Source organism: Plectropomus leopardus, chromosome 20, assembly GCF_008729295.1.
Source record: "Plectropomus leopardus isolate mb chromosome 20, YSFRI_Pleo_2.0, whole genome shotgun sequence".
NCBI classification, from domain to species: Eukaryota; Metazoa; Chordata; class Actinopteri; order Perciformes; family Serranidae; genus Plectropomus; species Plectropomus leopardus.
Window position 1 is genome coordinate 25,222,024 of NC_056482.1, and position 27,989 is coordinate 25,250,012.

Here is a 27,989-nt window from a genome sequence, read left to right on the forward strand (position 1 = left end):
GGATAAGCGGAAGAAAATGGAAAAAAAAAAAAAAGGTTATTATTAGTAGTATCATTATAATTATTATTATTGTCATTTTTATCATTGTTATTAATATCATAAATATTGTTGTTAAAGTTAGTAGTTTCATTATTATTATTTTTATTATTATTGTCATTCTTATTATTTTATCATTAATTACTATTGCTGCTGTTATTGTTATTATAATTATTATTTTCATTGTCACTGGTTATTATTGTTATTATTATCATTATTGTTATTATTGTTATTATTGTTATCCTGATTATGTCAGCGGCTCATCTTCAGAACCTTGCACATTAATCAAAAAAAACTTTGCGTTTGTTTTTTGTCACATAGTTTTTATTCAAAGTTTCCAGGTCGATTCATGTGTTTTGTTCCTGTCAGTAAACTTGGATAAGCTCCGCCCACTCCCCCTGAGGCCACACCCCGTTTTCTTGCACGTTGCTAGGTGATGACTTCCAGTCCCATGTCCTCACGGGGACGCTCCAGGTGGCGCCATAGTTCGCCGTCACGTAGTCGAGCGTTTCACATGGAACACGAACCTTTAGCTCCAGGAGCTCCGCCCAGCAGAGCGAGAACCGCGGGAACACGTACCTGAGGGAAAAAAACTTTATTTAAAACATTTTAACATTAACGAGGGAAGACATACCTGAGGAAAAAAAACTTTATTTAAAACATTTTAATATTAACAAGGAAAGATGTACCTGAGGAAAAACTTTATTTAAAGCATTTCAAAAGAAACAACGTTAGATGTACCTGACAAAAAAAACTTTAGTTACATACAACATGCTGCTCAGTTTTACTTTGAAAGGATAAACATTTTAAATAAAGTTTTCGTAGATATAAATAAAGGTTTTTACTTGAATTTCCTGCCACTCTTGGCCTGCGTCCCTCCGTTCCACACAATGTCTCCGTCCTCGTAGAAAAAGAAAATGTCCAGTTTGACGTCGTCTTTCAGGAAGGAAAGTTCCAGGCTGTCCTCCACCTACCCTTCAAAATAAAATGTACACCTTAGGTCAGATAGCAGGTGACGGGTCAGAAGTTTCAGTAGAAGAAGAAACAGTTTTAACCTTTCCAAACTTGTGTTTGAGTGTCATTCCGGCGTCTCTGAAGGCAGCGACAAGCTCCGGCTTGAAGTCTGTGATGAAAATCCCGATATCGACATCACGACTGTACGAGATCACGCTGCACTGCCGGAACCAGCCTGCAGGGAGCCAATCAGAGAGAGGTGAGGGCTTACCGTCAACTACATGCAAACTACAACTAAACTATAAACTACAAACAAACTACACACAAACTACAAACAAACTACACACAAACTACATGTTAATATGTTGTATAATTTCAGCATGTCATATGTTGTTAGCATGTTATGTGTAGTTAGCATGTTACCCAGGCAGGTGCCGCTGCTGAGCCAGAATGGGACGTCGAGGTCAGCGAGCGTTCGAGCGGCTAAATGAAGCAGTGACTTCACTTTCCTTCGAAAATCGACGGCCTCCGGAGACGTGTCGTCAGGATAGAGCTGCGTTCACACACAACGGACAGAGAGAGAGAGTAACGATTACACGGAGACGTCACAACAAACAGAAACATCACGTAAACAACACGTAAACAGACTGATTTGGCACGGAGGAAACAGTGTGATCGCCGCAGCAGATCTGAGTGTGAATGTCACGACCGAAAAGCAGCAGATCAGCTGCAGTTCAGCCGCTCACACTGTTTATTGATCTGTGTTTACTGATGACATCACTGATTCTGATCATTATGCTAACTGTTAACCCTTTCTGTACTGACTCACTGTCAGGCCTCATGTCAGTGTGTGTGTGTTTACACGCACACTAAACACACACACACACACACACCCTTCACAATAAAAGCCCTGTGTTTTATCTGACCTGCAGGAAGTTGCGGGCGTCACGGTAACGGCACTCAAGGAAGTGAGCGTGTCTCTGCTCGGACAGGAAGCGGGAAACATTTCGCGGGATTCGAACGTCGAGGCCATCGAGGACGGTGAGGATGAGCTCCGGCCTGCAGGGGGGCGACATCACCAAACACAGGATGACATCATCACACCTGAGGATGACCTCATCACTCCTGAGGATGACATCATCACCTCATCACTGTTGAGCGACATCAGGAGGTCTCACCTGTTGTACGCTCCAGCGTGGCGTCCAAAGTCGAACATTTTGAACGGTGCGAAGCTTCGGTCCATGTCAGATCTGAGACGCAATGGTCCGTGCCACAAATAGTTCCCACTGCGCTCGTACAGGAACACCACCTGGACAAAATATATTTATTGTCACCTTGACAAAATATATTCACTGACACCACCTTCTTACCGTGACCTGTGGCCCCACCCACCTGGATGATGTGTCCCTGGAGGCGTAGCAGGAAGTACAGGGGGACGTCCTGTCCTGATAGGGCGTCCAGGCTGGCCAATCGCGGGTCGTCTCCTCGCAGCTCCAGCAGCTCGAAGCCTTTCTGCTCAGCGGCGGACAGGAAGCCAGGCTGACGGACACAAACACAGACATATATTTATACTTTATTTTTTAAGATATTTTTTGGGGCATTTTTGCCTTCATTTGATAGGACAGCACAAGTGTGAAGGGGAGGGGGGGCAATCGCAATCACACACACATACACACACACACACACACACGGGGGCTGATTGGAGGACAGCAGGGGGCGCTGCTGTCCTGTTGTCCGTCTTTTCGTACAGTCTGCATCGTGAACTCGGCGCTCACCTCATACTTCCACAGACTAGCTTGCAGAGCGAAGGACGTGATTGGCCGGCCGGTGCACAGGAAGCTGCAGTGCGGCTCGTGCAGCAGCCGGTCGCGCTGCCTCAATGCATCGTGGGAGAGCAGCGTCAGAGCGGCGGTGTCGGTGAGGAACAGTGGCAGCCTGAAGCGACGAGCTAACATCAGAAACTGCTTCACCGTCTGCTGCAGGACCAAAACACAGAGGGTTACTATGGCAACGGCTGCCATAACAGGAAAGGAAGGAGTTCAGCATTTCAAGACTTCAAAATAAAAGCAGTTTTCTTGTTATTTTACAAATAAAATGACTGCCGACAGGACAGCTAACAACGATGCTAACAGTGACATTAACAGGCTATCAGCAATGCTAACAGCGATGCTAACACTAATGCTAACAGTGAAGCTAACGGCAGTACTGTTTAAGTTGGCGCTGACTCACCCATTGCAGGTCACTGGTGGTCAGGTGACCTGTTCGACTCAGGATTTGTGGGCCAGGCTGCAGAAGAAAGGCACGATGGGAAATATTTTTCAAATAAAATCATCAACTAACACTTTGTGACGTCACTGTTGCCGTGTCCTGAGTGGTTGATGGTTAGACACTATTGTTTCATTTTTAGTATATTAGCTCTCCGCTCTCATGTTTACGTCGTTTTGTATACCTTCTCAAACAGTAACGAGCCTCCTGCTGTTGCATCATTTATTTCATTTGTCAGGATGCCGAGACTCGACCCCGACCAGCCCGACCCACCCAAACCCTCAGACCACCACCAGGTGGGCCTTCAGTACAAGAGCTGGAGCCAGCCCCGAAACCTAGTGTTGGCCCCAAGACCAGAGCCGGCCCTGAGCATAGATCCGGCCCCGAACATAGAGCCGGCCCTGAGCATAGAGCCGGCCCTGAGCATAGAGCCGACCCTGAGCATAGAGCCAGCCCTGAGCATTGAGCCAGCCCTGAAAAAGAGCCGGTCTAGAACATAGAGCCAGTCCTGAGCATAGAGCCGGCCCTGAGCATAGATCCAGCCCTGAGCATTGAGCCAGCCCTGAAAAAGAGCCGGCCCAGAGCATTGAGCTGGCCTGGAGCAAAGATCCCAGCCCAAATGTGACTTGATGTTTATTTTCTGACTGAATAAAAACAAAACAGATGAAAAACTCAGAGGAGGAAACTGGTGTCGCTTCTGTCACATGACAGTTTACTGCAGTTGTCTGTTTCCTGTTTGTGTTAATTATTTATGTTTGTTGGTTTTTTATTGTTTGCTCAGTTATTGTCCTCTCAGTGTTTTATAGCATTTATCTGTTGTAAAACTACTACTACTACTACTAATACTACTACTAATAATAAGTACAGGTGAACAGAGTCTGTTTTCTGTTCTTTTTTACATTAATAAAATAATAAAATATTGCTAATAAAGTTGTGTGTGTGGCGTTCACCTTGCTGACGTATTTCCGGTAGTAGTAGAGCTGGAACAACAGGAAGACGGAGCTGCTGACGATCAGCAGCGATAAAACGGCCGTCCGGTTCACGCGAGGCATCCGGTCACTGTGCGCAGTAACTGGGTGCTCATGACATCACCACCGGAGCTCTCTGTCCGGGACTCCCGGCGCCAAAAACACGAGACGGCGCGAAAAACACCGAGCTGTCCGAAACAGCTGCGGGAACCGCCGCCATCTTCAAAACCTCCGCTTCCTGCGGAGACCTTCAAAGTAAAAGCTTGTGGAAGACAGTTCAGTGGAAGGACCCTTCACAATAAAGGTCTACATCAGCGCCATCAATGATATATAAATAAATTAATCATGATTATATTAACATTTATATCAATATTAATATAATCAACAATCAATTATGCTATATTTTAATAGAAGTATAATCAATAGAAACAAATCATGCATGTAGATATAATCAATCAATCAATAATATTAAATCATTAATATAAATATTATTAATGAATTATTAATGCCACATTGTTAATATAAATACTACTAATTTATCAATAAACCGAAATTTTGAATATATATACGACTAACTAATCAAAAATATTGTCATTAATATTTATTAGCTATATAAAATAGCAAATTAATTAAATAATTATTATTATGTTAATGATATTAACAAATTATTCTTAAACTATTAAATTAATATTAATTAGATAATGTTTTAAATGAATAATATTAATTAACTAATTATTATTCACAATAGCAATAACGTCTACATAAAGTACATATGTAAATAAATAAAATTTAAAGTACCTCTTACAGTATCAGTACTTCACTGAGTACTTCAGAGAGAACCTTTTACAGTATTTCAGAGAGTACTTCGTTCAGCCAAATCAGAGACCACAGGATAAACACACAGCCAATAAGAAAGAATAAGTGTTATTGTAGTTTTCTGAAGGTCTGAAGTTCAGTCTCTGTCTCTGTCTCTGTTTCTGTCTGTCTCTGTCTCTGTCTCTGTCTCTGTTTCTGTCTTTGTTTCTGTCTCTGTCTCTGTTTCTGTCTGTCTCTGTTCTGTTTCTGTCTCTGTTTCTGTCTGTCTCTGTCTCTGTCTCTGTTCTGTCTGTTTCTGTCTCTGTTCTGTCTGTCTCTGTCTCTGTCTCTGTTTCTGTCTGTCTCTGTTTCTGTCTCTGTCTCTGTTTCTGTCTGTGTTTCTGTCTCTGTTTCTGTCTGTGTTTCTGTCTGTGCTTCTGTCTCTGTCTGTGTTTCTGTTTCTGTCTGTCTCTGTCTCTGTCTCTGTTTCTGTCTCTGTTTCTGTCTGTGTTTCTGTCTGTGCTCTGTCTCCTGTCTGGTGTTTCTGTTTCTGTCTGTCTCTGTCTCTGTTTCTGTCTCTGTTTCTGTCTCTGTCTGTGTTTCTGTTTCTCTCTGTCTCTGTCTCTGTTTCTGTCTGTCTCTGTCTCTGTTTCTGTCTGTGTTTCTGTCTGTCTCTGTCTCTGTTTCTGTCTCTGTTTCTGTCTGTGTTTCTGTCTGGCATCTAAAAAGTTTCTGTGTGTCTCTGTCTCTGTTTCTGTCTGTCTGTCTGTTTCTGTCTGTCTCTGTCTGTGTTTCTGTCTGTCTCTGTCTGTGTTTCTGTCTGTGTTTCAGTCTCTGTCTGTGTTTCTCTGTTTCTGTTTTGTTTTTTTGCTTTGTTGTTTTGTTTGTTGTTTCTGTGATGTATATAGAGAGCCTTCCAGGTGTTTGCGGTATCTGAATATTCCTGACGGTGTTTTTGTTTGTTTGTTTTGCTCTCAGGTATCACCTGGCAACAGGAAGTGGTGATAACACCTGTAAGGTTTGGGAGCTGAGAACAGAAAGTGAACACAGACCAGAACCTGCTGTCTGCGGTCCGTTTACCACAAACAAACGCACCCTCACTTTTTTATTCAACGTAAACAAACGCTGCTTTTTTATTCTAAATAATTAAATTAAATTTGTCCGGATTGTGTTTTAGACTTTTAAGATTTTTATTATTAGTATCATTATTTTTAATATTACTGTTTATGGACTATTTTCTTTTCAGGATAAATTTTTCTTTTTTGTTTTTTTTCATGCAAATTATTGTTATTTATGGCCAATTTTATTTTTTACAATAAATTTTTCTTTTTTTTTGTTTTAACTTTGTGTAATTTTTTTATTTTACTGCTTTTTTTAATTCAGTGTGTCTCTGATGTCACTTCCTGTTTGTTGGCGTGTAGCCACAGAAGGTCACTTCCTGTTGACCGGAGCGTATGACAACACGGCGAAGGTCTGGAGTCACCCGGGCTGGACCCCGCTGAAGACGCTGGCGGGGACACGAGGGGAAGGTACCACACGCTGCGCTCTGATTGGTGGTTGAGGAGCTGCTGCTGATTGGTGGGTACGTTAACGTGTCACACCTGTTTGTTTTTTCCAGGTGATGGGCGTCGACGTGTCGCCTGACGGGAAGCTGATCGCCACCAGCTCCTACGACCGAACCTTCAAACTGTGGCTGTCAGAGTGATGCGTTGATGATGTCATGACAGCAGAAATGTGATTTTTTTTTAATGATGAAAAGAGTTTTTTGTGAAATAAAAGTGACAGTTGAGCCCAGAGTGTTTGAGTCTCTGTGGACGAAACACTTTAAACGCGTCACGCCGTCATTAATGATCGCCAAACAGACCATCAAAACCATGACGCCCGACACGTCTTAGCTCCCGCCACACAGGTATCACACCTGTCACATGACTTCTGACTGATTCATCGACTGATTGATTCATTTGGAAAACATGTCACCATGAACACGACACACTGTGTACATGTTACTACACACTGCAATAAACACTGTATGTGTTTTAATACACACGATACACCACATATCCAGCCTGAACATTTTACACATTTATTATGTTTTTAGACATAGTCCTACTTTTTACATTTGTAAAACAACACACTGTGATGTTTTTTCTGATATTTGAGCCACATTCTGAGATATGTGACCCCAGCGTGACCCCGGCGTGACCTCGGTGTGACCCTGGCGTGACCTCGGCATGACTCCGTCATAACTCGGGTGTAAGCGAATGACACGCTTCGCTTACTTTGATGATTGCTCCCTGTCTCGAGTTCCTCACAGAATCCCGTTCGTCTTTTGAAAGTCTTTATTTCCTCCACTGAGCACAAAACGTGAACGTGCTGCATCGGCCATCAAACACTCAGCTGATCGCGAACAATGTTAACGCCACAGCAGCCAAAAACCTTTGACCCTCCGGGTCAAAAAAGACGAAGTCAACAGGAACTTTCCTGCCTTTATCCCTGAACCTGCTGTCACAGTGACACCCAGTGTTCAAACAGAGAGAATTACACATCAACCCCTTAGTTAGTATTTTAGCACATATCCGCCCCCCCATACCACACTAAAAACATTTTTACCATATTTTGGATGACAAACTATACTATCATGTTTTGGTATGAGCAACATACTATACTGTGTTATTTATTAAATTTACCAAATTTTATATTATTATTTATTTTGGTTTATTTCTTTAAAAAATTACAAATAACAGACCCGCCCTCTGTTCTTTGCTGCCTGTCTCGGGGGAGTGCCTGTTTTTTTTTTTTTAGGTGCAGCCTGAATGAAGAGTGCTCATTGATGGGTTGTTTTTTTTGTCGTTTTGGGGAGATTTGGCTTCATTAACACATGTGGGTGGAGCCGGCGTTCCTGCAGAGGCGAGTGGTGGCTGAAGTTGTCATAAAACTGTGCGCCGTTGTCTGTGTCTCCTCGGAGCAGGGCGGAGAAATGCAGGGCGCAACACTCTCACACTGAGGTGACGTGAAACGAGCGCTCCTGACTGTGTTATATTAACAGTCTCTAGTTGTGTTTTTGTTTACGCCGCGTGCCGTTTGGGATGTGGCGTTTGGCGTGTAGAGTTTGGTGGCGGGCAGGGCTCAACGCAGACAGCTGAGAGAGATGCAAGGAAGAGGAGATGCAAATGTAAAAATTTAACAATTTTAACTGAAAACTTGTGAAAAAAAACTCTGCAGACGTCGCCATCATCGGCATTTTTATATAATACAAAAATGTGTTAGAGCAGCGCGCTCTTGGCGTACGACAGCAGACACAGTGATTGGTCAAATGATGCTCGTAGCTCCGCCCACCCCGCCTCCAGCCGTGAGGAGAGGCAGAGCAACGCTGCCATGGCAACCGAGTCCTGCGACAACAAGCGGAGATGGAGCTGAAAAACAAAAACAACAACTGATGACACAGGAAACGGAGGGACAATTTTTTCACAATAAAAGATGACTGAAGAAGTCACCGAGCTAAGACTGCTGCGCTCTGATTGGCTGACCTTCAGGAAAAGCGCCAGGTAAGCATGAGCCAGGTCAAAGTCCCGCCCACTGGCCAACATGCTGTCAATCATGTGAATGAAGGCTAACAGAAGGCTGCTGGCCCCGCCCCCCTCTGATGACAAACAGGTGAGCTCCACAGAGAGCGCCGCCGGCCCACAATCCTTCAGGAGGCGCAGCGGGCGATCGACTGCAAGGAGAGAAAAATTAAACTCTTCTGGGTTATCAAAACATTTCACATAAGAACAATGTCTCTGTGTGCACGGCGTCTGTGTCTGAACGGTGTCTCTGTGTGAACGGTGTCTCTGTCTGAACGGTGTCTCTGTGTGAACGGTGTCTGTGTGAACGGTGTCTGTGTGGATGGTCTCTGTGTGAACGGTGTCTCTGTGTGAACGGTGTTTCTGTCTGAACGGTGTTTCTGTCTGAACGGTGTCTCTGCGTGAACGGTGTCTGTGTGGATGGTCTCTGTGTGAACTGTGTCTCTGTGTGAACAGTGTCTCTGTGTGAACGGTGTTTCTGTCTGAAAGGTGTCTCTGTGTGAACGGTGTCTCTGTGTGCACAGTGTCTCTGTGTGAACGGTGTTTCTGTCTGAATGGCGTCTCTGTGTGAACGGTGTCTCTGCGTGAACGGTGTCTCTGCGTGAACGGTGTCTCTGTGTGAACGGTGTCTCTGTGTGAACGGTGTCTCCGTGGAGGTGTGACTCACATGATCCGGACTGCAGAGCTGACTCCAGAGCGGAGCTGAACTCTGACCTCTGAGTCAACGAACCCCACGTCAAAACCTTCGACTAAAACAACAACATTGTTGTTATTAGAATTATTTTTGTTGTTGTTGTTTATATTTTCTGTGACGTCTCTGCAGATCTGAGGTCAGAGGTTAAGTCCAGGAAATGACCTCACGGTGACCTCAGACCTCAGCTAGAGGAAACAGGATTTTAGGATTAAAAACAGTCGTACCTGTGTTTCCTGTTGGGTTGCCGTTGGTGACGAGAATCGAGGTGTGAGACCAGGAACTGTTGGCAGGAAGAACGGAGCAGCAGCCGGAGCAGCAGGGGGCGCCACGGGCTTATTCCTCCTCTACAAACGACACACACACACACACACACACACACACACACACCTGATTCAACTCTGCTGTTAATTTAATTATATACATTTTATTATTAATATACACATTTATACATTATAGTGTTTAAATATCAATCTTATGACTTATTTCTATCATTTAAATAACTTGTAGTGTTTTTACATAAATTATATTGTTTTAAGATCATTTTATCAATTACATTGTTTATATATAAACAATATACATGATATTGTTTATGTTAAATACCTCAAAGAAATGTTATAGTTAATTTAAAAATGAGATTATTTTTAAATGAATTAAATCATATTCAACAGTTGCATATATGTCAGTGCTATAGGAGAATATCGTGACGTCTCACCTTGATGACGTCCAGGTGCAGCAGACTTTTCCATCGAGACCCAGGCAGCAGAGACAGAGTCACAAGCTCCGCCCCCAGCTGCTCAGCTGATTCGTAATCATCATCAGCCTCCCCTGAGGTCACTTCCTGTCCCGGCTCCTCCACCGTGACCCCCTGGCAGCGTCTCCTCGACTGGTTGGTGGTCGGCCGGGAGGGGGCGGAGCCCCACAGGCCCGCAGAGACTCTTATTGGTCCTGGGGAGGAGAGCTGTACTGTGATTGGCTGCTAGAGGGATCAGCTGACCACATGTTTACAAACATACACAAAAAAAAAAACTGAATGCTGCGTTGTGATTCGTCAGAAAGAATCCAGAGAGGTGATTGGTTCTGACCAGACACACAGTATATCATATACTGTTTATAGAACAGTATATAAATATTTAACTAATAATTAATGATTTTTTTTATGAATGATTTTCTTGCTCTCTGGTCAGTCTGGTGGACTGTTTCCTGGTTGCCATGGCGCCCGTGGGTGTGTCCCTGTCACCGACTGGAGACTTCCTGGCAACGGCTCATGTTGACAGTCTGGGTGTTTACCTCTGGTCAGAACCAATCACCTCTCTGGATTCTTTCTGACCAATCACAACGCAGCATTCAGTTTTTTTTTTGTGTATGTTTGTAAACATGTGGTCAGCTGATCCCTCTAGCAGCCAATCACAGTACAGCTCTCCTCCCCAGGACCAATAAGAGTCTCTGCGGGCCTGTGGGGCTCCGCCCCCTCCCGGCCGACCACCAACCAGTCGAGGAGACGCTGCCAGGGGTCACGGTGGAGGAGCCGGGACAGGAAGTGACCTCAGGGGAGGCTGATGATGATTACGAATCAGCTGAGCAGCTGGGGGCGGAGCTTGTGACTCTGTCTCTGCTGCCTGGGTCTCGATGGAAAAGTCTGCTGCACCTGGACGTCATCAAGGTGAGACGTCACGATATTCTCCTATAGCACTGACATATATGCAACTGTTGAATATGATTTAATTCATTTAAAAATAATCTCATTTTTAAATTAACTATAACATTTCTTTGAGGTATTTAACATAAACAATATCATGTATATTGTTTATATATAAACAATGTAATTGATAAAATGATCTTAAAAACAATATAATTTATGTAAAAACACTACAAGTTATTAAATGATAGAAATAAGTCATAAGATTGATATTTAAACACTATAATGTATAAATGTGTATATTAATAATAAAATGTATCTAATTAAATTAACAGCAGAGTTGAATCAGGTGTGTGTGTGTGTGTGTGTGTGTGTGTGTGTGTCGTTTGTAGAGGAGGAATAAGCCCGTGGCGCCCCCTGCTGCTCCGGCTGCTGCTCTCCGTTCTTCCTGCCAACAGTTCCTGGTCTCACACCTCGATTCTCGTCACCAACGGCAACCCAACAGGAAACACAGGTACGACTGTTTTTAATCCTAAAATCCTGTTTCCTCTAGCTGAGGTCTGAGGTCACCGTGAGGTCATTTCCTGGACTTAACCTCTGACCTCAGATCTGCAGAGACGTCACAGAAAATATAAACAACAACAACAACAAAAATAATTCTAATAACAACAATGTTGTTGTTTTAGTCGAAGGTTTTGACGTGGGGTTCGTTGACTCAGAGGTCAGAGTTCAGCTCCGCTCTGGAGTCAGCTCTGCAGTCCGGATCATGTGTGAGTCACACCTCCACGGAGACACCGTTCACACAGAGACACCGTTCACACAGAGACACCGTTCACGCAGAGACACACGTTCACAGAGACAGAGACACCGTTCACACAGAGACGCCATTCAGACAGAAACACCGTTCACACAGAGACACTGTGCACACAGAGACACCGTTCACACAGAGACACCTTTCAGACAGAAACACCGTTCACACAGAGACACCGTTCACACAGAGACACAGTTCACACAGAGACCATCCACACAGACACCGTTCACGCAGAGACACCGTTCAGACAGAAAACACCGTTCAGACAGAAACACCGTTCACACAGAGACACCGTTCACACAGAGACCCATCCACAGACACCATTCACACAGACACATTCACACAGAGACACCGTTCAGACAGAGACACCGTTCACACAGAGACACCGTTCAGACACAGACGCCGTGCACACAGAGACATTGTTCTTATGTGAAATGTTTTGATAACCCAGAAGAGTTTAATTTTTCTCTCCTTGCAGTCGATCGCCCACTGCGCCTCCTGAAGGATTGTGGGCCGGCGGCGCTCTCTGTGGAGCTCACCTGTTTGTCATCAGAGGGGGGCGGGGCCAGCAGCCTTCTGTTAGCCTTCATTCACATGATTGACAGCATGTTGGCCAGTGGGCGGGACTTTGACCTGGCTCATGCTTACCTGGCGCTTTTCCTGAAGGTCAGCCAATCAGAGCGCAGCAGTCTTAGCTCGGTGACTTCTTCAGTCTTTTATTGTGAAAAATTGTCCCTCCGTTTCCTGTGTCATCAGTTGTTGTTTTTGTTTTTCAGCTCCATCTCCGCTTGTTGTCGCAGGACTCGGTTGCCATGGCAGCGTTGCTCTGCCTCTCCTCACGGCTGGAGGCGGGTTGGGCGGAGCTACGAGCATCATTTGACCAATCACTGTGTCTGCTGTCGTACGCCAAGAGCGCGCTGCTCTAACACATTTTTGTATTATATTAAAAGATGCCGATGATGGCGACGTCTGCAGAGTTTTTTTTCACAAGTTTTCAGTTAAAATTGTTAAATTTTTACATTTGCATCCTCTTCCTTGCATCTCTCAGCTGTCTGCGTTGAGCCCCGCCCGCCACCAAACTCTACACGCCAAACGCCACATCCCAAACGGCACGCGGCGTAAACAAAAACACAACTAGAGACTGTTAATATAACACAGTCAGGAGCGCTCGTTTCACGTCACCTCAGTGTGAGAGTGTTGCGCCCTGCATTTCTCCGCCCTGCTCCGAGGAGACACAGACAACGGCGCACAGTTTATGACAACTTCAGCCACCACTCGCCTCTGCAGGAACGCGCGGCTCCACCCACATGTGTTAATGAAGCCAAATCTCCCCAAAACGACAAAAAAACAACAACCCATCAATGAGCACTCTTCATTCAGGCTGCACCTAAAAAAAAAACAGGCACTCCCCCGAGACAGGCAGCAAAGAACAGAGGGCGGGTCTGTCATTTGTAATTTTTTAAAGAAATAAACCAAAATAAATAATAATAAAAATTTGGTAAATTTAATAAATAACACAGTATAGTATGTTGCTCATACCAAAACATGATAGTATAGTTTGTCATCCAAAATATGGTAAAAATGTTTTAGTGTGGTATGGGGGGGGGATATGTGCTAAAATACTAACTAAGGGGTTGATGTGTAATTCTCTGTTTGAACACTGGGTGTCACTGTGACAGCAGGTTCAGGGATAAAGGCAGGAAAGTTCCTGTTGACTTCGTCTTTTTTGACCCCGGAGGGTCAAAGGGTTTTTGGCTGCTGTGGCGTTAACATTGTTCGCGATCAGCTGAGTGTTTGATGGCCGATGCAGCACGTTCACGTTTGTGCTCAGTGGAGGAAATAAAGACTTTCAAAAGACGAACGGGATTCTGTGAGGAACTCGAGACAGGGAGCAATCATCAAAGTAAGCGAAGCGTGTCATTCGCTTACACCCGAGTTATGACGGAGTCATGCCGAGGTCACGCCAGGGTCACACCGAGGTCACGCCGGGGTCACGCTGGGGTCACATATCTCAGAATGTGGCTCAAATATCAGAAAAACATCACAGTGTGTTGTTTACAAATGTAAAAAGTAGGACTATGTCTAAAACATAATAAATGTGTAAAATGTTCAGGCTGGATATGTGGTGTATCGTGTGTATTAAAACACATACAGTGTTTATTGCAGTGTGTAGTAACATGTACACAGTGTGTCGTGTTCATGGTGACATGTTTTCCAAATGAATCAATCAGTCGATGAATCAGTCAGAAGTCATGTGACAGGTGTGATACCTGTGTGGGCGGGAGCTAAGACGTGTCGGGCGTTTGATGGTCTGTTGGCGATCATTAATGACGGCGTGACGCGTTTAAAGTGTTTCGTCCACAGAGACTCAAACACTCTGGGCTCAACTGTCACTTTTATTTCACAAAAAACTCTTTTCATCATTAAAAAAAAATCACATTTCTGCTGTCATGACATCATCAACGCATCACTCTGACAGCCACAGTTTGAAGGTTCGGTCGTAGGAGCTGGTGGCGATCAGCTTCCCGTCAGGCGACACGTCGACGCCCATCACCTGGAAAAACAAACAGGTGTGACACGTTAACGTACCCACCAATCAGCAGCAGCTCCTCAACCACCAATCAGAGCGCAGCGTGTGGTACCTTCCCCTCGTGTCCCGCCAGCGTCTTCAGCGGGGTCCAGCCCGGGTGACTCCAGACCTTCGCCGTGTTGTCATACGCTCCGGTCAACAGGAAGTGACCTTCTGTGGCTACACGCCAACAAACAGGAAGTGACATCAGAGACACACTGAATTAAAAATAAGCAGTAAAATAAAAAAATTACACAAAGTTAAAACAAAAAAAGAAAAATTTATTGTAAAAAAAATAAAAAATTGGCCATAAATAACAATAATTTGCATGAAAAAAACAAAAAAGAAAAATTTATCCTGAAAAGAAAATAGTCCATAAACAGTAATATTAAAAATAATGATACTAATAATAAATCAATCCGGACCGCAGACAGCAGGTTCTGGTGGGCGGGGACTGTGTACAGACACTTTCTGTTCCTCAGCTCCCAAACCTTACAGGTGTTATCACCACTTCCTGTTGCCAGGTGATACCTGAGAGCAAAACAAACAAACAAAAACACCGTCAGGAATATTCAGATACCGCAAACACCTGGAAGGCTCTCTATATACATCACAGAAACAACAAACAAAACAACAAAGCAAAAAACAAACAAAACAAAACAAACACAACAAACAGAAACAGAAACAGAAACACAGACAGAGACAGACAGAAACACAGACAGAGACACACAGACAGAGACAGACAGAAACAGAGACAGAGACAGACAGAAACAGAAGAAACACAGACAGAAACAGAGACAGAAACAGAGACAGAGACAGAACAGAAACAGAGACAGAAACAGAGACAGAGACAGACAGAAACAGAGACAGAGACAGAGAGAAACAGAAACACAGACAGAGACAGAAACAGAGACAGAAACAGAGACAGAGACAGACAGAAACAGAAACACAGACAGAGACAGAAGCACAGACAGAAACACAGACAGAAACAGAGACAGAAACAGAGACAGAGAGACAGAGACAGACAGAAACAGAAACACAGACAGAGACAGAGACAGACAGAAACAGAGACAGAAACAGAGACAGAAACACAGACAGAAACAGAGACAGAGACAGAAACAGAGACAGACAGAAACAGAGACAGAGACAGAGACAGACAGAAACAGAGACAGAGACAGAAACAGAGACAGAGACAGAGACAGACAGAAACAGAGACAGAAACAGAGACAGACAGACAGACAGAGACAGAGACAGAAACAAAGACAGAAACAGAGACAGAGACAGAGACAGAGACAGACAGAAAAACAGAGACAGAGACAGAGACTGAACTTCAGACCTTCAGAAAACTACAATAACACTTATTCTTTCTTATTGGCTGTGTGTTTATCCTGCTGGTCTCTGATTGGCTGAACGAAGTACTCTCTGAAATACTGTAAAAGGTTCTCTCTGAAGTACTCAGTGAAGTACTGATACTGTAAGAGAGGTACTTTAAATTATTTATTTACATATGTACTTTATGTAGACATTATTGCTATTGTGAATAATAATTAGTTAATTAATATTATTCATTTAAAACATTATCTAATTAATATTAATTTAATAGTTTAAGAATAATTTGTTAATATCATTAACATAATAATAATTATTTAATTAATTTGCTATTTTATATAGCTAATAAATATTAATGACAATATTTTTGATTATTAGTTAGTCGTATATATATTCAAAATTTCGGTTTATTGATAAATTAGTAGTATTTATATTAACAATGTGGCATTAATGATTCATTAATAATATTTATATTAATGATTTAATATTATTGATTGATTGATTATATCTACATGCATGATTTGTTCTATTGATTATACTTCTATTAATAATATAGCATAATTGATTGTTGATTATATTAATATTGATATAAATGTTAATATAATCATGATTAATTTATTTATATATCATTGATGGCGCTGATGTAGACCTTTATTGTGAAGGGTCCTTCCACTGAACTGTCTTCCACAAGCTTTTACTTTGAAGGTCTCCGCAGGAAGCGGAGGTTTTGAAGATGGCGGCGGTTCCCGCAGCTGTTTCGGACAGCTCGGTGTTTTTTCGCGCCGTCTCGTGTTTTTGGCGCCGGGAGTCCCGGACAGAGAGCTCCGGTGGTGATGTCATGAGCACCCAGTTACTGCGCACAGTGACCGGATGCCTCGCGTGAACCGGACGGCCGTTTTATCGCTGCTCGTCAGCAGCTCCGTCTTCCTGTTGTTCCAGCTCTACTACTACCGGAAATACGTCAGCAAGGTGAACGCCACACACACAACTTTATTAGCAATATTTTATTATTTTATTAATGTAAAAAAGAACAGAAAACAGACTCTGTTCACCTGTACTTATTATTAGTAGTAGTATATATTAGTAGTAGTAGTAGTAGTAGTAGTTTACTTAGTATAATTATCATATAAATATAAAAGAAAGCAACTGTTAACAGACTCTGTTCACGGTACAGTTTTTGTTCGTACAATAATTCTTATTCTGATTATTACTATTACTATATTAATAAAAGGAAACAACAGACTCTTAACAGCGCAGTTCTGAAAAAGATAAATGCCAACAACAATAAAACAATAAAAAACCAACAAACATTAATTAACACAAACAGGAAACAGACAACTGCAGTAAACTGTCATGTGACAGAAGCGACACCAGTTTCCTCCTCTGAGTTTTTCATCTGTTTTGTTTTTATTCAGTCAGAAAATAAACATCAAGTCACATTTGGGCTGGGATCTTTGCTCCAGGCCAGCTCAATGCTCTGGGCCGGCTCTTTTTCAGGGCTGGCTCAATGCTCAGGGCTGGATCTATGCTCAGGGCCGGCTCTATGCTCAGGACTGCTCTATGTTCTAGACCGGCTCTTTTTCAGGGCTGGCTCAATGCTCAGGGCTGGCTCTATGCTCAGGGTCGGCTCTATGCTCAGGGCCGGCTCTATGCTCAGGGCCGGCTCTATGTTCGGGGCCGGATCTATGCTCAGGGCCGGCTCTGGTCTTGGGGCCAACACTAGGTTTCGGGGCTGGCTCCAGCTCTTGTACTGAAGGCCCACCTGGTGGTGGTCTGAGGGTTTGGGTGGGTCGGGCTGGTCGGGGTCGAGTCTCGGCATCCTGACAAATGAAATAAATGATGCAACAGCAGGAGGCTCGTTACTGTTTGAGAAGGTATACAAAACGACGTAAACATGAGAGCGGAGAGCTAATATACTAAAAATGAAACAATAGTGTCTAACCATCAACCACTCAGGACACGGCAACAGTGACGTCACAAAGTGTTAGTTGATGATTTTATTTGAAAAATATTTCCCATCGTGCCTTTCTTCTGCAGCCTGGCCCACAAATCCTGAGTCGAACAGGTCACCTGACCACCAGTGACCTGCAATGGGTGAGTCAGCGCCAACTTAAACAGTACTGCCGTTAGCTTCACTGTTAGCATTAGTGTTAGCATCGCTGTTAGCATTGCTGATAGCCTGTTAATGTCACTGTTAGCATCGTTGTTAGCTGTCCTGTCGGCAGTCATTTTATTTGTAAAATAACAAGAAAACTGCTTTTATTTTGAAGTCTTGAAATGCTGAACTCCTTCCTTTCCTGTTATGGCAGCCGTTGCCATAGTAACCCTCTGTGTTTTGGTCCTGCAGCAGACGGTGAAGCAGTTTCTGATGTTAGCTCGTCGCTTCAGGCTGCCACTGTTCCTCACCGACACCGCCGCTCTGACGCTGCTCTCCCACGATGCATTGAGGCAGCGCGACCGGCTGCTGCACGAGCCGCACTGCAGCTTCCTGTGCACCGGCCGGCCAATCACGTCCTTCGCTCTGCAAGCTAGTCTGTGGAAGTATGAGGTGAGCGCGAGTTCACGATGCAGACTGTACGAAAAGACGGACAACAGGACAGCAGCGCTGCTGCTGTCCTCCAATCAGCCCCCGTGTGTGTGTGTGTGTGTGTATGTGTGTGTGATTGCGATTGCCCCCCCTCCCCTTCACACTTGTGCTGTCCTATCAAATGAAGGCAAAAATGCCCCAAAAAATATCTTAAAAAATAAAGTATAAATATATGTCTGTGTTTGTGTCCGTCAGCCTGGCTTCCTGTCCGCCGCTGAGCAGAAAGGCTTCGAGCTGCTGGAGCTGCGAGGAGACGACCCGCGATTGGCCAGCCTGGACGCCCTATCAGGACAGGACGTCCCCCTGTACTTCCTGCTACGCCTCCAGGGACACATCATCCAGGTGGGTGGGGCCACAGGTCACGGTAAGAAGGTGGTGTCAGTGAATATATTTTGTCAAGGTGACAATAAATATATTTTGTCCAGGTGGTGTTCCTGTACGAGCGCAGTGGGAACTATTTGTGGCACGGACCATTGCGTCTCAGATCTGACATGGACCGAAGCTTCGCACCGTTCAAAATGTTCGACTTTGGACGCCACGCTGGAGCGTACAACAGGTGAGACCTCCTGATGTCGCTCAACAGTGATGAGTGATGAGGTGATGAGGTCATCCTCAGAAGTGAAGTGATGAGGTCATCCTCAGGTGTGATGATGTCATCCTCAGTGATTCATCCTCAGGTGATGATGTCATCCCGCCCCCTTGCAGGCCGGAGCTCATCCTCACCGTCCTCGATGGCCTCGACGTTCGAATCCCGCGAAATGTTTCCCGCTTCCTGTCCGAGCAGAGACACGCTCACTTCCTTGAGTGCCGTTACCGTGACGCCCGCAACTTCCTGCAGGTCAGATAAAACACAGGGCTTTTATTGTGAAGGGTGTGTGTGTGTGTGTGTGTTTAGTGTGCGTGTAAACACACACACACTGACATGAGGCCTGACAGTGAGTCAGTACAGAAAGGGTTAACAGTTAGCATAATGATCAGAATCAGTGATGTCATCAGTAAACACAGATCAATAAACAGTGTGAGCGGCTGAACTGCAGCTGATCTGCTGCTTTTTTCGGTCGTGACATTCACACTCAGATCTGCTGCGGCGATCACACTGTTTCCTCCGTGCCAAATCAGTCTGTTTACGTGTTGTTTACGTGATGTTTCTGTTTGTTGTGACGTCTCCGTGTAATCGTTACTCTCTCTCTCTGTCCGTTGTGTGTGAACGCAGCTCTATCCTGACGACACGTCTCCGGAGGCCGTCGATTTTCGAAGGAAAGTGAAGTCACTGCTTCATTTAGCCGCTCGAACGCTCGCTGACTCGACGTCCCATTCTGGCTCAGCAGCGGCACCTGCCTGGGTAACATGCTAACTACACATAACATGCTAACAACATATGACATGCTGAAATTATACAACATATTAACATGTAGTTTGTGTGTAGTTTGTTTGTAGTTTGTGTGTAGTTTGTTTGTAGTTTATAGTTTAGTTGTAGTTTGCATGTAGTTGACGGTAAGCCCTCACCTCTCTCTGATTGGCTCCCTGCAGGCTGGTTCCGGCAGTGCAGCGTGATCTCGTACAGTCGTGATGTCGATATCGGGATTTTCATCACAGACTTCAAGCCGGAGCTTGTCGCTGCCTTCAGAGACGCCGGAATGACACTCAAACACAAGTTTGGAAAGGTTAAAACTGTTTCTTCTTCTACTGAAACTTCTGACCCGTCACCTGCTATCTGACCTAAGGTGTAATTTTATTTTGAAGGGTAGGTGGAGGACAGCCTGGAACTTTCCTTCCTGAAAGACGACGTCAAACTGGACATTTTCTTTTTCTACGAGGACGGAGACATTGTGTGGAACGGAGGGACGCAGGCCAAGAGTGGCAGGAAATTCAAGTAAAAACCTTTATTTATATCTACGAAAACTTTATTTAAAATGTTTATCCTTTCAAAGTAAAACTGAGCAGCATGTTGTATGTAACTAAAGTTTTTTTTTTGTCAGGTACATCTAACGTTGTTTCTTTTGAAATGCTTTAAATAAAGTTTTTCCTCAGGTACATCTTTCCTTGTTAATATTAAAATGTTTTAAATAAAGTTTTTTTTCCTCAGGTATGTCTTCCCTCGTTAATGTTAAAATGTTTTAAATAAAGTTTTTTTCCCTCAGGTACGTGTTCCCGCCGTTCTCGCTCTGCTGGGCGGAGCTCCTGGAGCTAAAGGTTCGTGTTCCATGTGAAACGCTCGACTACGTGACGGCGAACTATGGCGCCACCTGGAGCGTCCCCGTGAGGACATGGGACTGGAAGTCATCACCTAGCAACGTGCAAGAAAACGGGGTGTGGCCTCAGGGGAGTGGGCGGAGCTTATCCAAGTTTACTGACAGGAACAAAACACATGAATCGACCTGGAAACTTTGAATAAAAACTATGTGACAAAAAACAAACGCAAAGTTTTTTTTGATTAATGTGCAAGGTTCTGAAGATGAGCCGCTGACATAATCAGGATAACAATAATAACAATAATAACAATAATGATAATAATAACAATAATAACCAGTGACAATGAAAATAATAATTATAATAACAATAACAGCAGCAATAGTAATTAATGATAAAATAATAAGAATGACAATAATAATAAAAATAATAATAATGAAACTACTAACTTTAACAACAATATTTATGATATTAATAACAATGATAAAAATGACAATAATAATAATTATAATGATACTACTAATAATAACATTAATAATAATTATAATCACTTCTGTCAACAACTGACGGTAAAACTAAAGAATTTAGAAACTTTTCTTAATGAAAGACAAACATGAAAGTTACACGAAGAAAAACCACAAACCAAAAGAAAAGAAGTAAAAAAATACTAACAAGGAGCAGATAAGCAGCTAACACTGACCACCATATATGTGTGTGTGTGTATAAATTAATTATGTACATATATACACATAGAGAGATTGATAGATACATAAAGAGTACCGATGGATATATAAATGACAACTAAAGATATATCAAAACAGTAATAGATATATATAAGAATGTTTGTTTTCTACAGACAGTGTTTATTGAGACAAAAAGTAGAAGTTGATGAATAAAGTTTATCATGTTTTGAACATGTCACCGTCCCGGCGTCAGCTGCAGGCACCATCGGCTGTTTGAATCTCTGTACTCTGAATTAAATAGTGCACTAAATAGGGAATAACAAACGAGATTTCGGACACCATGTTTCTCCCCCAAAATACACGGCTGCGTTGTGGTATACAGAAGTTGAATGTAGTGTACATCGTATGTACACGCAGATTTGCTGTGCGTTGTGGGTATTTTATAGTGCACTATATAGTGGATGAAATTAACCGCTGAGAATTCGAACACTACTACAAAATGGCGAACACACTATATAGTGCACTATATCCGTGACGGGTAGGTTTCGAACACAGCTCATGTGAACATTGTGTCGTTTGTCGTCACGGTTACAAGGAGCGGACCGTAACGTCACTTCGATAAATAAAACTCCTCGTAGTCCTGAACGGCGTTCCAACAGTCCCGCTCTCCCCTACTCTCACGCCGACTGAATGACGTCAACAGATCTGTTCACTTCCGGTCCGGCAGGTGGCGCCATGACCGCCGAAAAAACACCTGAAGAAGAAAAATTAGAAGCTGTCAGAGCGGAAGTCCACGTCAGTGCAGACAGTCCGTGTCCGGTACCGGAGCCTCCCTTGCCGTCAGCACCGGAGCCGTTCTCCCTTTTTCTTCTTCTTCTTCTTTGGTGTCGCACCTGGCGGATGGCGGACGAGGCCACGCGCAGTACCGTGTCGCAGATCCCGCTGCTGACGGTGCATGCGGGTCCCCGGGACCGCGCTGTGGGCCCCAGCGGCTGAAGGAGGAGTACCGCGCACTCATCCGGTTCGTGGAGCAGAACAAGGCGGCGGACAACGACTGGTTTCCGCCTCGAGAGCAACACGGAGGGCACGCGCTGGACCGGCACGTGCTGGTTCATCCACGAGCTGCTGCGCTACGAGTTCCGCGTGGAGTTTTTGACATCCCGGTGACGTACCCGGACACCGCGCCCGAGGTGGCGGTCCCGGAGCTGGACGGGAAGACCGCCAAGATGTACCGCGGCGGCCGCATCTGCCTCACCGAGCACTTCGCGCCGCTCTGGGCGCGCAACGCGCCGCGCTTCGGCCTCGCGCACCTCATGGCGCTCGGGCTCGCGCCCTGGCTGGCCGTGGAGGTCCCAGACCTGATCCAGAAGGGCCTCGTGGTCCACAGGGAGGGCCAGACAACGGCACCGGCACCGGAGTGACGTCACGGCACCGGCAGACACGCGGAGAACCCGGAACTGTAAATATGATCCTTTCACAATAAAAGAGTTAAAGATTTCAGTCTGAGAGTCTGATGGTGACGTCATGAACACATGATGAACACATGATGAACACATGATGAACACATGATGAACATATGATGACAACATGGTGAAAACATGAATGATGAAAATGAGGTCAGAGGTCACTGACCCTGAGATCTAACTGTATATATGGTCCTTTCACAATAAAAGTTCAGTCTGAGAGTCTGATGATGACGTCATGAGCACGTGATGAACATGTTGACAACATGAGTAGATGAAACATGCAAAGGTCAGAGGTCACTGACCCCAGAGCTCGAGGAAATATCCTTTCACAATAAAAGAGTTTAGTTAAGGACTAATTACAACAAACCAAATGTTTTGTGTGTGTGTGTGTGTGTGTGGGGGGGGGGGGGGGGATTTGAAGTTTATTTTGATAGTGATTTGAAGTTTATTTTATTATTTCAAATTTTGATAGAAAAATTTAATTTTTATTATTATTATTTGCTATTTTATTTGAAAAGCCTGAAAGCTTTTGGAGATTTTTTTTAAATTACAAAAATCAGGGTGGTCGCCTGGTGTCCGGGTTAGGGTTTTTTGAGGGGGTTAGGGCTCCAGTAGATGGCGGTAATTTACCGGGACGCTCTTTTTCCACCACAGAAGAAGAAGGAGCTCCAACAACAGTCGGTCGGCCATTTTCTTTCAGAGAGCCGCTGCGGCTGTTCTCTGTCTGTTGTTGTTTGTGTGTTTGTTTGGATCCAAATAAAAACAGGTTCATCTGTAGCGTCACCTTAGCGCGAGGCAGGAGCACGTCATAGTGTCTATGATGGCGGCCGACCGGCGCGAGGACAAAGGTAAGAGGCGCGAGCAGGCCGCTTGGTTAGCAGCAGCTAGCTGGTCGCGTTAGCATGTGTGCTGTCTTTGTTGTTCAGCTGTGGATCGATAATCGACAAATTATGAGCAATTTATCTATGTGTAATCAATCATCACATTAATAAGTGGATGATGACGAGTTCACGTGTTGAGTAAGGAGCAGCAGCGCGCGCGACCCGCGCATTTATTCATTAACCAGCGACAATTCGTCACTGCGGCTAACACGCTAAGCTAACTGATACTAGAACCAGACTCTACTGATCAATATACTGATACTAGAACCAGTCTCTACTGATCAATATACTGATACTAGAACCAGACTCTACTGATCAATATACTGATACTAGAACCAGACTCTACTGATCAATATACTGATACTAGAACCAGACTACTGATCAATATACTGATTCTAGAACCAGACTACTGATCAATATACTGATTCTAGAGTCAGACTCTACTGATCAGTATATTGATCAGTAGAGTCTGGTTCTGATACTAGAACCAGACTCTACTGATCAATATACTGATACTAGAACCAGACTCTAGATTAAACTTGTTAACTTGACATTTAAATATGTTAACAGTGTAAGTAAACTACAGTTTGTGTTGTTGATGTTGTTGTTAACAGTGTAAGTAAACTACAGTTTGTGTTGTTGATGTTGTTGTTAACAGTGTAAGTAAACTACAGTTTGTGTTGTTGATGTTGTTGTTAACAGTGTAAGTAAACTACAGTTTGTGTTGTTGATGTTGTTGTTAACAGTGTAAGTAAACTACAGTTTGTGTTGTTGTTGTTTCAGATGGAGAGTTGAATGTTCTGGAAGATATTCTGACTGAAGCTCCGGATCAGGATGACGAGCTCTACAACCCCGAGACTGAACGGGCCGTCAGCGACAAGAAAGGTACCTGTACTACGCTCACTATACTAGTACAGATACTGCTGACAATGGTACTATACTACTACTGATATTGCTGAGAATGGTACTATACTACTACTGATACTGCTGAGAATAGTACTATATTACTACTGATACTGCTGAGAATGGTACTATACTACCACTGATACTACTGAGAATAGTACTATATTACTACTGATACTGCTGAGAATAGTACTATACTACTACTGATACTGCTGAGAAGACTCACTCTACTTGTACTGATACCGCTGAGAATACTAACTATGATAACACCATATAAAGTTCTGAAAATACTACTACTACCGATAGGGACGATAGTATAGTACTTCTGGTAGTGAACATAGTACTGCTGTTAGTGATGATAGTATTACTGGTAGTACTGGTGGTCATAAAGCAGCAGTCGTGTGTATAATCTAAACCCTCTGTTTTGTCTGTCAGGAACGAAGAGGAAGAGCGAGCGCTCTGACAGCCAGGATCTGAAGAGGCTCCGCCCCTCCACAGGCCACGCCTCCTCCCGCTCCTCCTCCACCATTAAGAGAGCCCTGGGGCCCCCTCTCTCCTCCTCCTCTAAGAAGGTGGCTTCCAGCCCCCGCGGCCGCCATGCTGCCACTACCAGCTACCGCCACGAGTACTACGAGGAGCGAAAGGGGCGGCGAGGGGCCAGAGAGGCCACCAGGAGCCGTGGTGGAGACGATGTCCGTCGCAGGGACTCCCAGAGAGGACTGGACTGTCTGAGCCAGGTACTCTTACCCAACCAATCAGCTCTCAGCTCAGTCACAGACAGCCAATCAGCTCTCAGCCTGTTGCTCTCTCCTGTTTGTTCTCAGAAACTGCGGCGGGTAAGCCCCTCCCCCCATGAGGAGGACAACCAATCAGAGGAGGAGGCGGCAGCAGAGTATGGCTCCGAGCAGGGGTCGGGAAGCTCCTCCCCCGCTGCCTCCCACGTAGAGGAAGAGGAAGAGGAGGACCAGGAGGAGGAGGAGGAGGAGGAGGAAGAGGAGGGCATGGAGGAAGAGGAGGAGGAAGAGGAGGATGAGGAGGAGGGGGAGAAGGAGGAGGAGGAAGAGGAGGAGGAGTATGAGCGTCGTGGCGGTGAGGGAAACGACTACGACACCCGCAGCGAGGCCGGTGATTCGCGCTCTGCCTCCTCCGTCAGTTTCTCTGATGACGGCGAGTCGGTGCACTCAGGCTCCGCCTCCGAGGCCTCAGGTAACCATGGCGATGATGAAGACGCTGTGACCTCGTCCACACTGAAGCGTCGCCTTAAACAACCCATTAGTTTGATTTAACAAGCGGTCGGTGGTCTAAACCCGGTGAAGCTGCTCGCCGTTTCTCTTTAAAGGGACGGACGCATGGTCCTCACAGGGGTCACACCAGGTCAATGCTCTACTCATCAGGGGCCAAATGTGGCCCCCGTACAGTGGCGCCAAATATTCTCTAATTCCCATTAAAGGGATTGACCCAGTGAATTGTTTTTGACCTTTAGGTGTCCATAAGGGCCAGAGTGCATGAAACAGCATCTAAATAGACCCCCCCACCCCCGACAGAGGTCCTAGACACAACTCTAATGTCCAGAAATCCTAGAAATGTCCAAGAAACCAAGAAGTGTCCTAAAATCAAAGAAATGTCCTAAAATCCCAGAAATGTCCTTAAATTGTAAAAAAAAAAAAAAAAGTCCTAAAGTTCTTAAAACATCCTGAAAGCTTTTGTTTTTGTTTTGAAAGGGTTAGGACTGATGGGCCGAGCTCTGTGATTGACTGTGCTTTTGTTTTGAAAGGCTCAGAGAAGAAGCGGGAGAAGCTGTCGTCATCGGTTCGAGCCGTCCGTAAAGGCATGGAGAGTAAGTACGCGGTTCTCACTGTGTGTTTGTCACGTTTTCTGTCAAGTTGTCAGGTAACAGCCACTTCCTGTTTATAACAGCCACTTCCTGTGTGTCTCAGATCCGACTAGTAAGCTGCGCTACATCCTGCGAGACGCTCGCTTCTTCCTCATCAAGAGCAACAACCACGAGAACGTCTCTCTGGCCAAAGCTAAGGTACCACACTGTTGACTGAGCTGTGTACTTCCTGTTGACTGAGCTGTGTACTTCCTGTTGACTGTGAGCTGTGTTCTTCCTGTTGACTGTGAGCTGTGTACTTCCTGTTGACTGCGCGCTCTGTGGTGTTCAGGGCGTGTGGTCGACGCTGCCGGTGAACGAGAAGAAGCTGAACGCAGCGTTCCGCTCGGCTCGGAGCGTCATCCTGGTCTTCTCTGTGAGGGAGAGCGGAAAGTTCCAAGGTAACGTACTGGAAGATTTTCCACTTCCTCTGTCCGTCTGTCCTCGTGTGTTTTAAGCCTTCTGTCTCGTCTGCGGCGCCTCCAGGTTTCGCCCGTTTGGCATCAGAGTCTCATCATGGCGGATCTCCGATCCACTGGGTTCTTCCTGCCGGCATGAACGCCAAGATGCTGGGCGGAGTCTTCAAGATCGACTGGCTCTGCAGGTAAACACCTGGACCACAACGAAGAAGGAAACATTCATCTGCCCCGGGGCCTGATGGGATATGTAGCCCTCCAGAGGGTCCCTGTTCCTCCTCCTGCTCCTGGACATGGTCTTTGAACCAAAGACCAGTTTAGTAGCTGGACTGGAGTCCTGGTCCCTGGTTCCAGACCTGGTCTCTGGTGGTCCGTGGTGGTCCGCAGTGATCCAGGTCATGAGGGCTGCAGATCCGACTCTGGGTTCTGGTTTCCACGTTGTTGCGCTGGTCGCTGTGTGTGACTGGTTCCTGATTGGCTCCCGGTCAGGGATTAGACTCACACAGTGTGTCATGTTTTCTGTTTGGAGACGCGGCTTCACTCAGGTGTGTTTGTTTGCAGAAGGGACCTCCCCTTCACGAAGACGGCTCACCTGTCCAACCCCTGGAACGAACACAAGCCGGTGAAGATCGGTCGTGACGGACAGGTGAGCTGCTCCTGAGTTCAGGATGGTGTCTGCGTCACGCCAAGTCGTTAACGTTTTCTGTTTCTTTCAGGAGATCCAACCAGACATCGGTGCCCAGCTGTGTGCCTTGTTCCCATTGGACGAGAACGTGGACATACACCAGGTGGCTCGCCGCGTTCGTCACAAGCGCCGGACGCCGACGGAGCCGCGGCCTCGGGGCCGACCGCCACAGCGCGAACCGGGAAGGTTAGCCAATCACCAAGCTCCTCCTCCCGCTTCCTGTTCTTCTTCTGCTGCGACCACGGTGCCACCTGCTGCCAGACGAAGGAGACGGCCGCTGCCTTTAGCTGGTGGCTAGCTTTCCCGTGGCTAGCGTTGGTCATTGTTGTTTTTCCAGTCTGGAGTTTTCCACCGGAGACGGCGTGGTGTGCGGTGGGTTTGAAAAAATCAGGCAGGAAGTTAGAATCCTTGGGGGGGCGAGGAAACGGTTAACGTCTCAGAGATGAGCTCTCAGTTCAGGTTCAGTTAAATTTTAACTTCCTGTTTTCTAAAATCAGAGTTCAGCTGGAGGGCAGGCAGGCTTTTACTTTGAAAATCAACTCTTGGGTTGAAGAAAGTAAATTTTTCTAAATTTTGTTGTTGCTAAATTTCTCCTCTGAAGTTCTTTCTTTGCAGGAGTTTCATTCTTCGGAGGTTTAAAATGAAAAAGTTAGCTGGACTGTGGCTGGCCCTTTCAGAATAAAAG

General features: G+C 45.0%; 4 protein-coding genes and 2 pseudogenes across 7 annotated transcripts; 4 read left to right on the forward strand and 2 right to left on the reverse strand.

The window, feature by feature from the left end:
• Positions 1–338: 338 nt before the first annotated feature.
• Positions 339–4,473, reverse strand: LOC121960302 (fukutin-like). 4 transcript variants are annotated; one of them, XM_042509965.1, is made up of 10 exons: positions 4,206–4,473; positions 3,220–3,276; positions 2,766–2,963; positions 2,383–2,529; positions 2,169–2,299; positions 1,917–2,049; positions 1,414–1,543; positions 1,092–1,225; positions 882–1,006; positions 339–615 (listed from the first exon to the last, which is right to left on the reverse strand). In XM_042509965.1, the coding sequence occupies exons 1-10, from the start codon at positions 4,305–4,307 to the stop codon at positions 402–404; spliced, it is 1,371 nt and encodes a 456-aa protein (XP_042365899.1). In that variant the 5' UTR covers positions 4,308–4,473; the 3' UTR covers positions 339–401. The 4 variants fall into 4 exon arrangements, with proteins under 4 accessions (XP_042365899.1, XP_042365898.1, XP_042365901.1 ...); XM_042509964.1 differs by having other exon boundaries at positions 2,766–2,966; XM_042509967.1 differs by lacking the exon at positions 3,220–3,276.
• A 3,789-nt stretch (positions 4,474–8,262) lies between these two features.
• LOC121960112 (WD repeat-containing protein 36-like) lies at positions 8,263–10,376 on the reverse strand. The gene is made up of 6 exons (XM_042509712.1): positions 10,358–10,376; positions 9,988–10,220; positions 9,500–9,619; positions 9,249–9,330; positions 8,546–8,733; positions 8,263–8,431 (listed from the first exon to the last, which is right to left on the reverse strand). Exons 1-6 carry the CDS (start codon positions 10,374–10,376, stop codon positions 8,282–8,284), a joined length of 792 nt encoding a protein of 263 aa, XP_042365646.1. The 3' UTR covers positions 8,263–8,281.
• A 66-nt stretch (positions 10,377–10,442) lies between these two features.
• On the forward strand, positions 10,443–12,685 carry LOC121960113 (annotated as a pseudogene).
• Positions 12,686–16,400: 3,715 nt separating this feature from the next.
• Positions 16,401–20,624, forward strand: LOC121959861 (fukutin-like). The gene is given in 12 exon segments (XM_042509379.1): positions 16,401–16,589; positions 17,658–17,714; positions 17,968–18,168; positions 18,403–18,549; positions 18,633–18,763; positions 18,913–19,045; positions 19,421–19,505; positions 19,508–19,549; positions 19,738–19,871; positions 19,956–20,080; positions 20,349–20,527; positions 20,530–20,624. Coding segments are annotated over 12 exon segments (1,365 nt in total). The 5' UTR covers positions 16,401–16,490; the 3' UTR covers positions 20,562–20,624.
• Positions 20,625–21,846: 1,222 nt separating this feature from the next.
• Positions 21,847–22,912, forward strand: LOC121960014 (annotated as a pseudogene).
• A 302-nt stretch (positions 22,913–23,214) lies between these two features.
• Positions 23,215–27,983, forward strand: LOC121959860 (YTH domain-containing protein 1-like). Its single transcript, XM_042509378.1, has 10 exons — positions 23,215–23,394; positions 24,211–24,312; positions 24,766–25,067; positions 25,155–25,536; positions 26,105–26,167; positions 26,268–26,362; positions 26,496–26,604; positions 26,690–26,807; positions 27,181–27,265; positions 27,336–27,983. Exons 1-10 carry the CDS (start codon positions 23,364–23,366, stop codon positions 27,600–27,602), a joined length of 1,554 nt encoding a protein of 517 aa, XP_042365312.1. The 5' UTR covers positions 23,215–23,363; the 3' UTR covers positions 27,603–27,983.
• The last annotated feature ends 6 nt before the right edge of the window (positions 27,984–27,989 follow it).

What these genes read in the sequence shown, in the direction of transcription:
- LOC121959860 (XM_042509378.1), top strand. Translation starts at nt 23,364, where the DNA reads ATGATGGCGGCCGACCGGCGCGAGGACAAAG. An exon ending in GGCCGTCAGCGACAAGAAAG is followed by an intron (nt 24,313 to 24,765) that starts GTACCTGTACTA and finishes TTTGTCTGTCAG; the next exon opens with GAACGAAGAGGAAGAGCGAG. An exon ending in GGAGAGCGGAAAGTTCCAAG is followed by an intron (nt 26,605 to 26,689) that starts GTAACGTACTGG and finishes CGGCGCCTCCAG; the next exon opens with GTTTCGCCCGTTTGGCATCA.
- LOC121960302 (XM_042509964.1), bottom strand. Translation starts at nt 4,307, where the DNA reads ATGCCTCGCGTGAACCGGACGGCCGTTTTATCGCTGCTGATCGTCAGC. An exon ending in ACCGGAAATACGTCAGCAAG is followed by an intron (nt 3,277 to 4,205) that starts GTGAACGCCACA and finishes TTTCTTCTGCAG; the next exon opens with CCTGGCCCACAAATCCTGAG. An exon ending in CTAGTCTGTGGAAGTATGAG is followed by an intron (nt 2,530 to 2,765) that starts GTGAGCGCCGAG and finishes TGTGTCCGTCAG; the next exon opens with CCTGGCTTCCTGTCCGCCGC.
- LOC121960112 (XM_042509712.1), bottom strand. An exon ending in CAACCCAACAGGAAACACAG is followed by an intron (nt 9,331 to 9,499) that starts GTACGACTGTTT and finishes TTGTTGTTTTAG; the next exon opens with TCGAAGGTTTTGACGTGGGG. An exon ending in AGCTCTGCAGTCCGGATCAT is followed by an intron (nt 8,734 to 9,248) that starts GTGAGTCACACC and finishes CTCTCCTTGCAG; the next exon opens with TCGATCGCCCGCTGCGCCTC.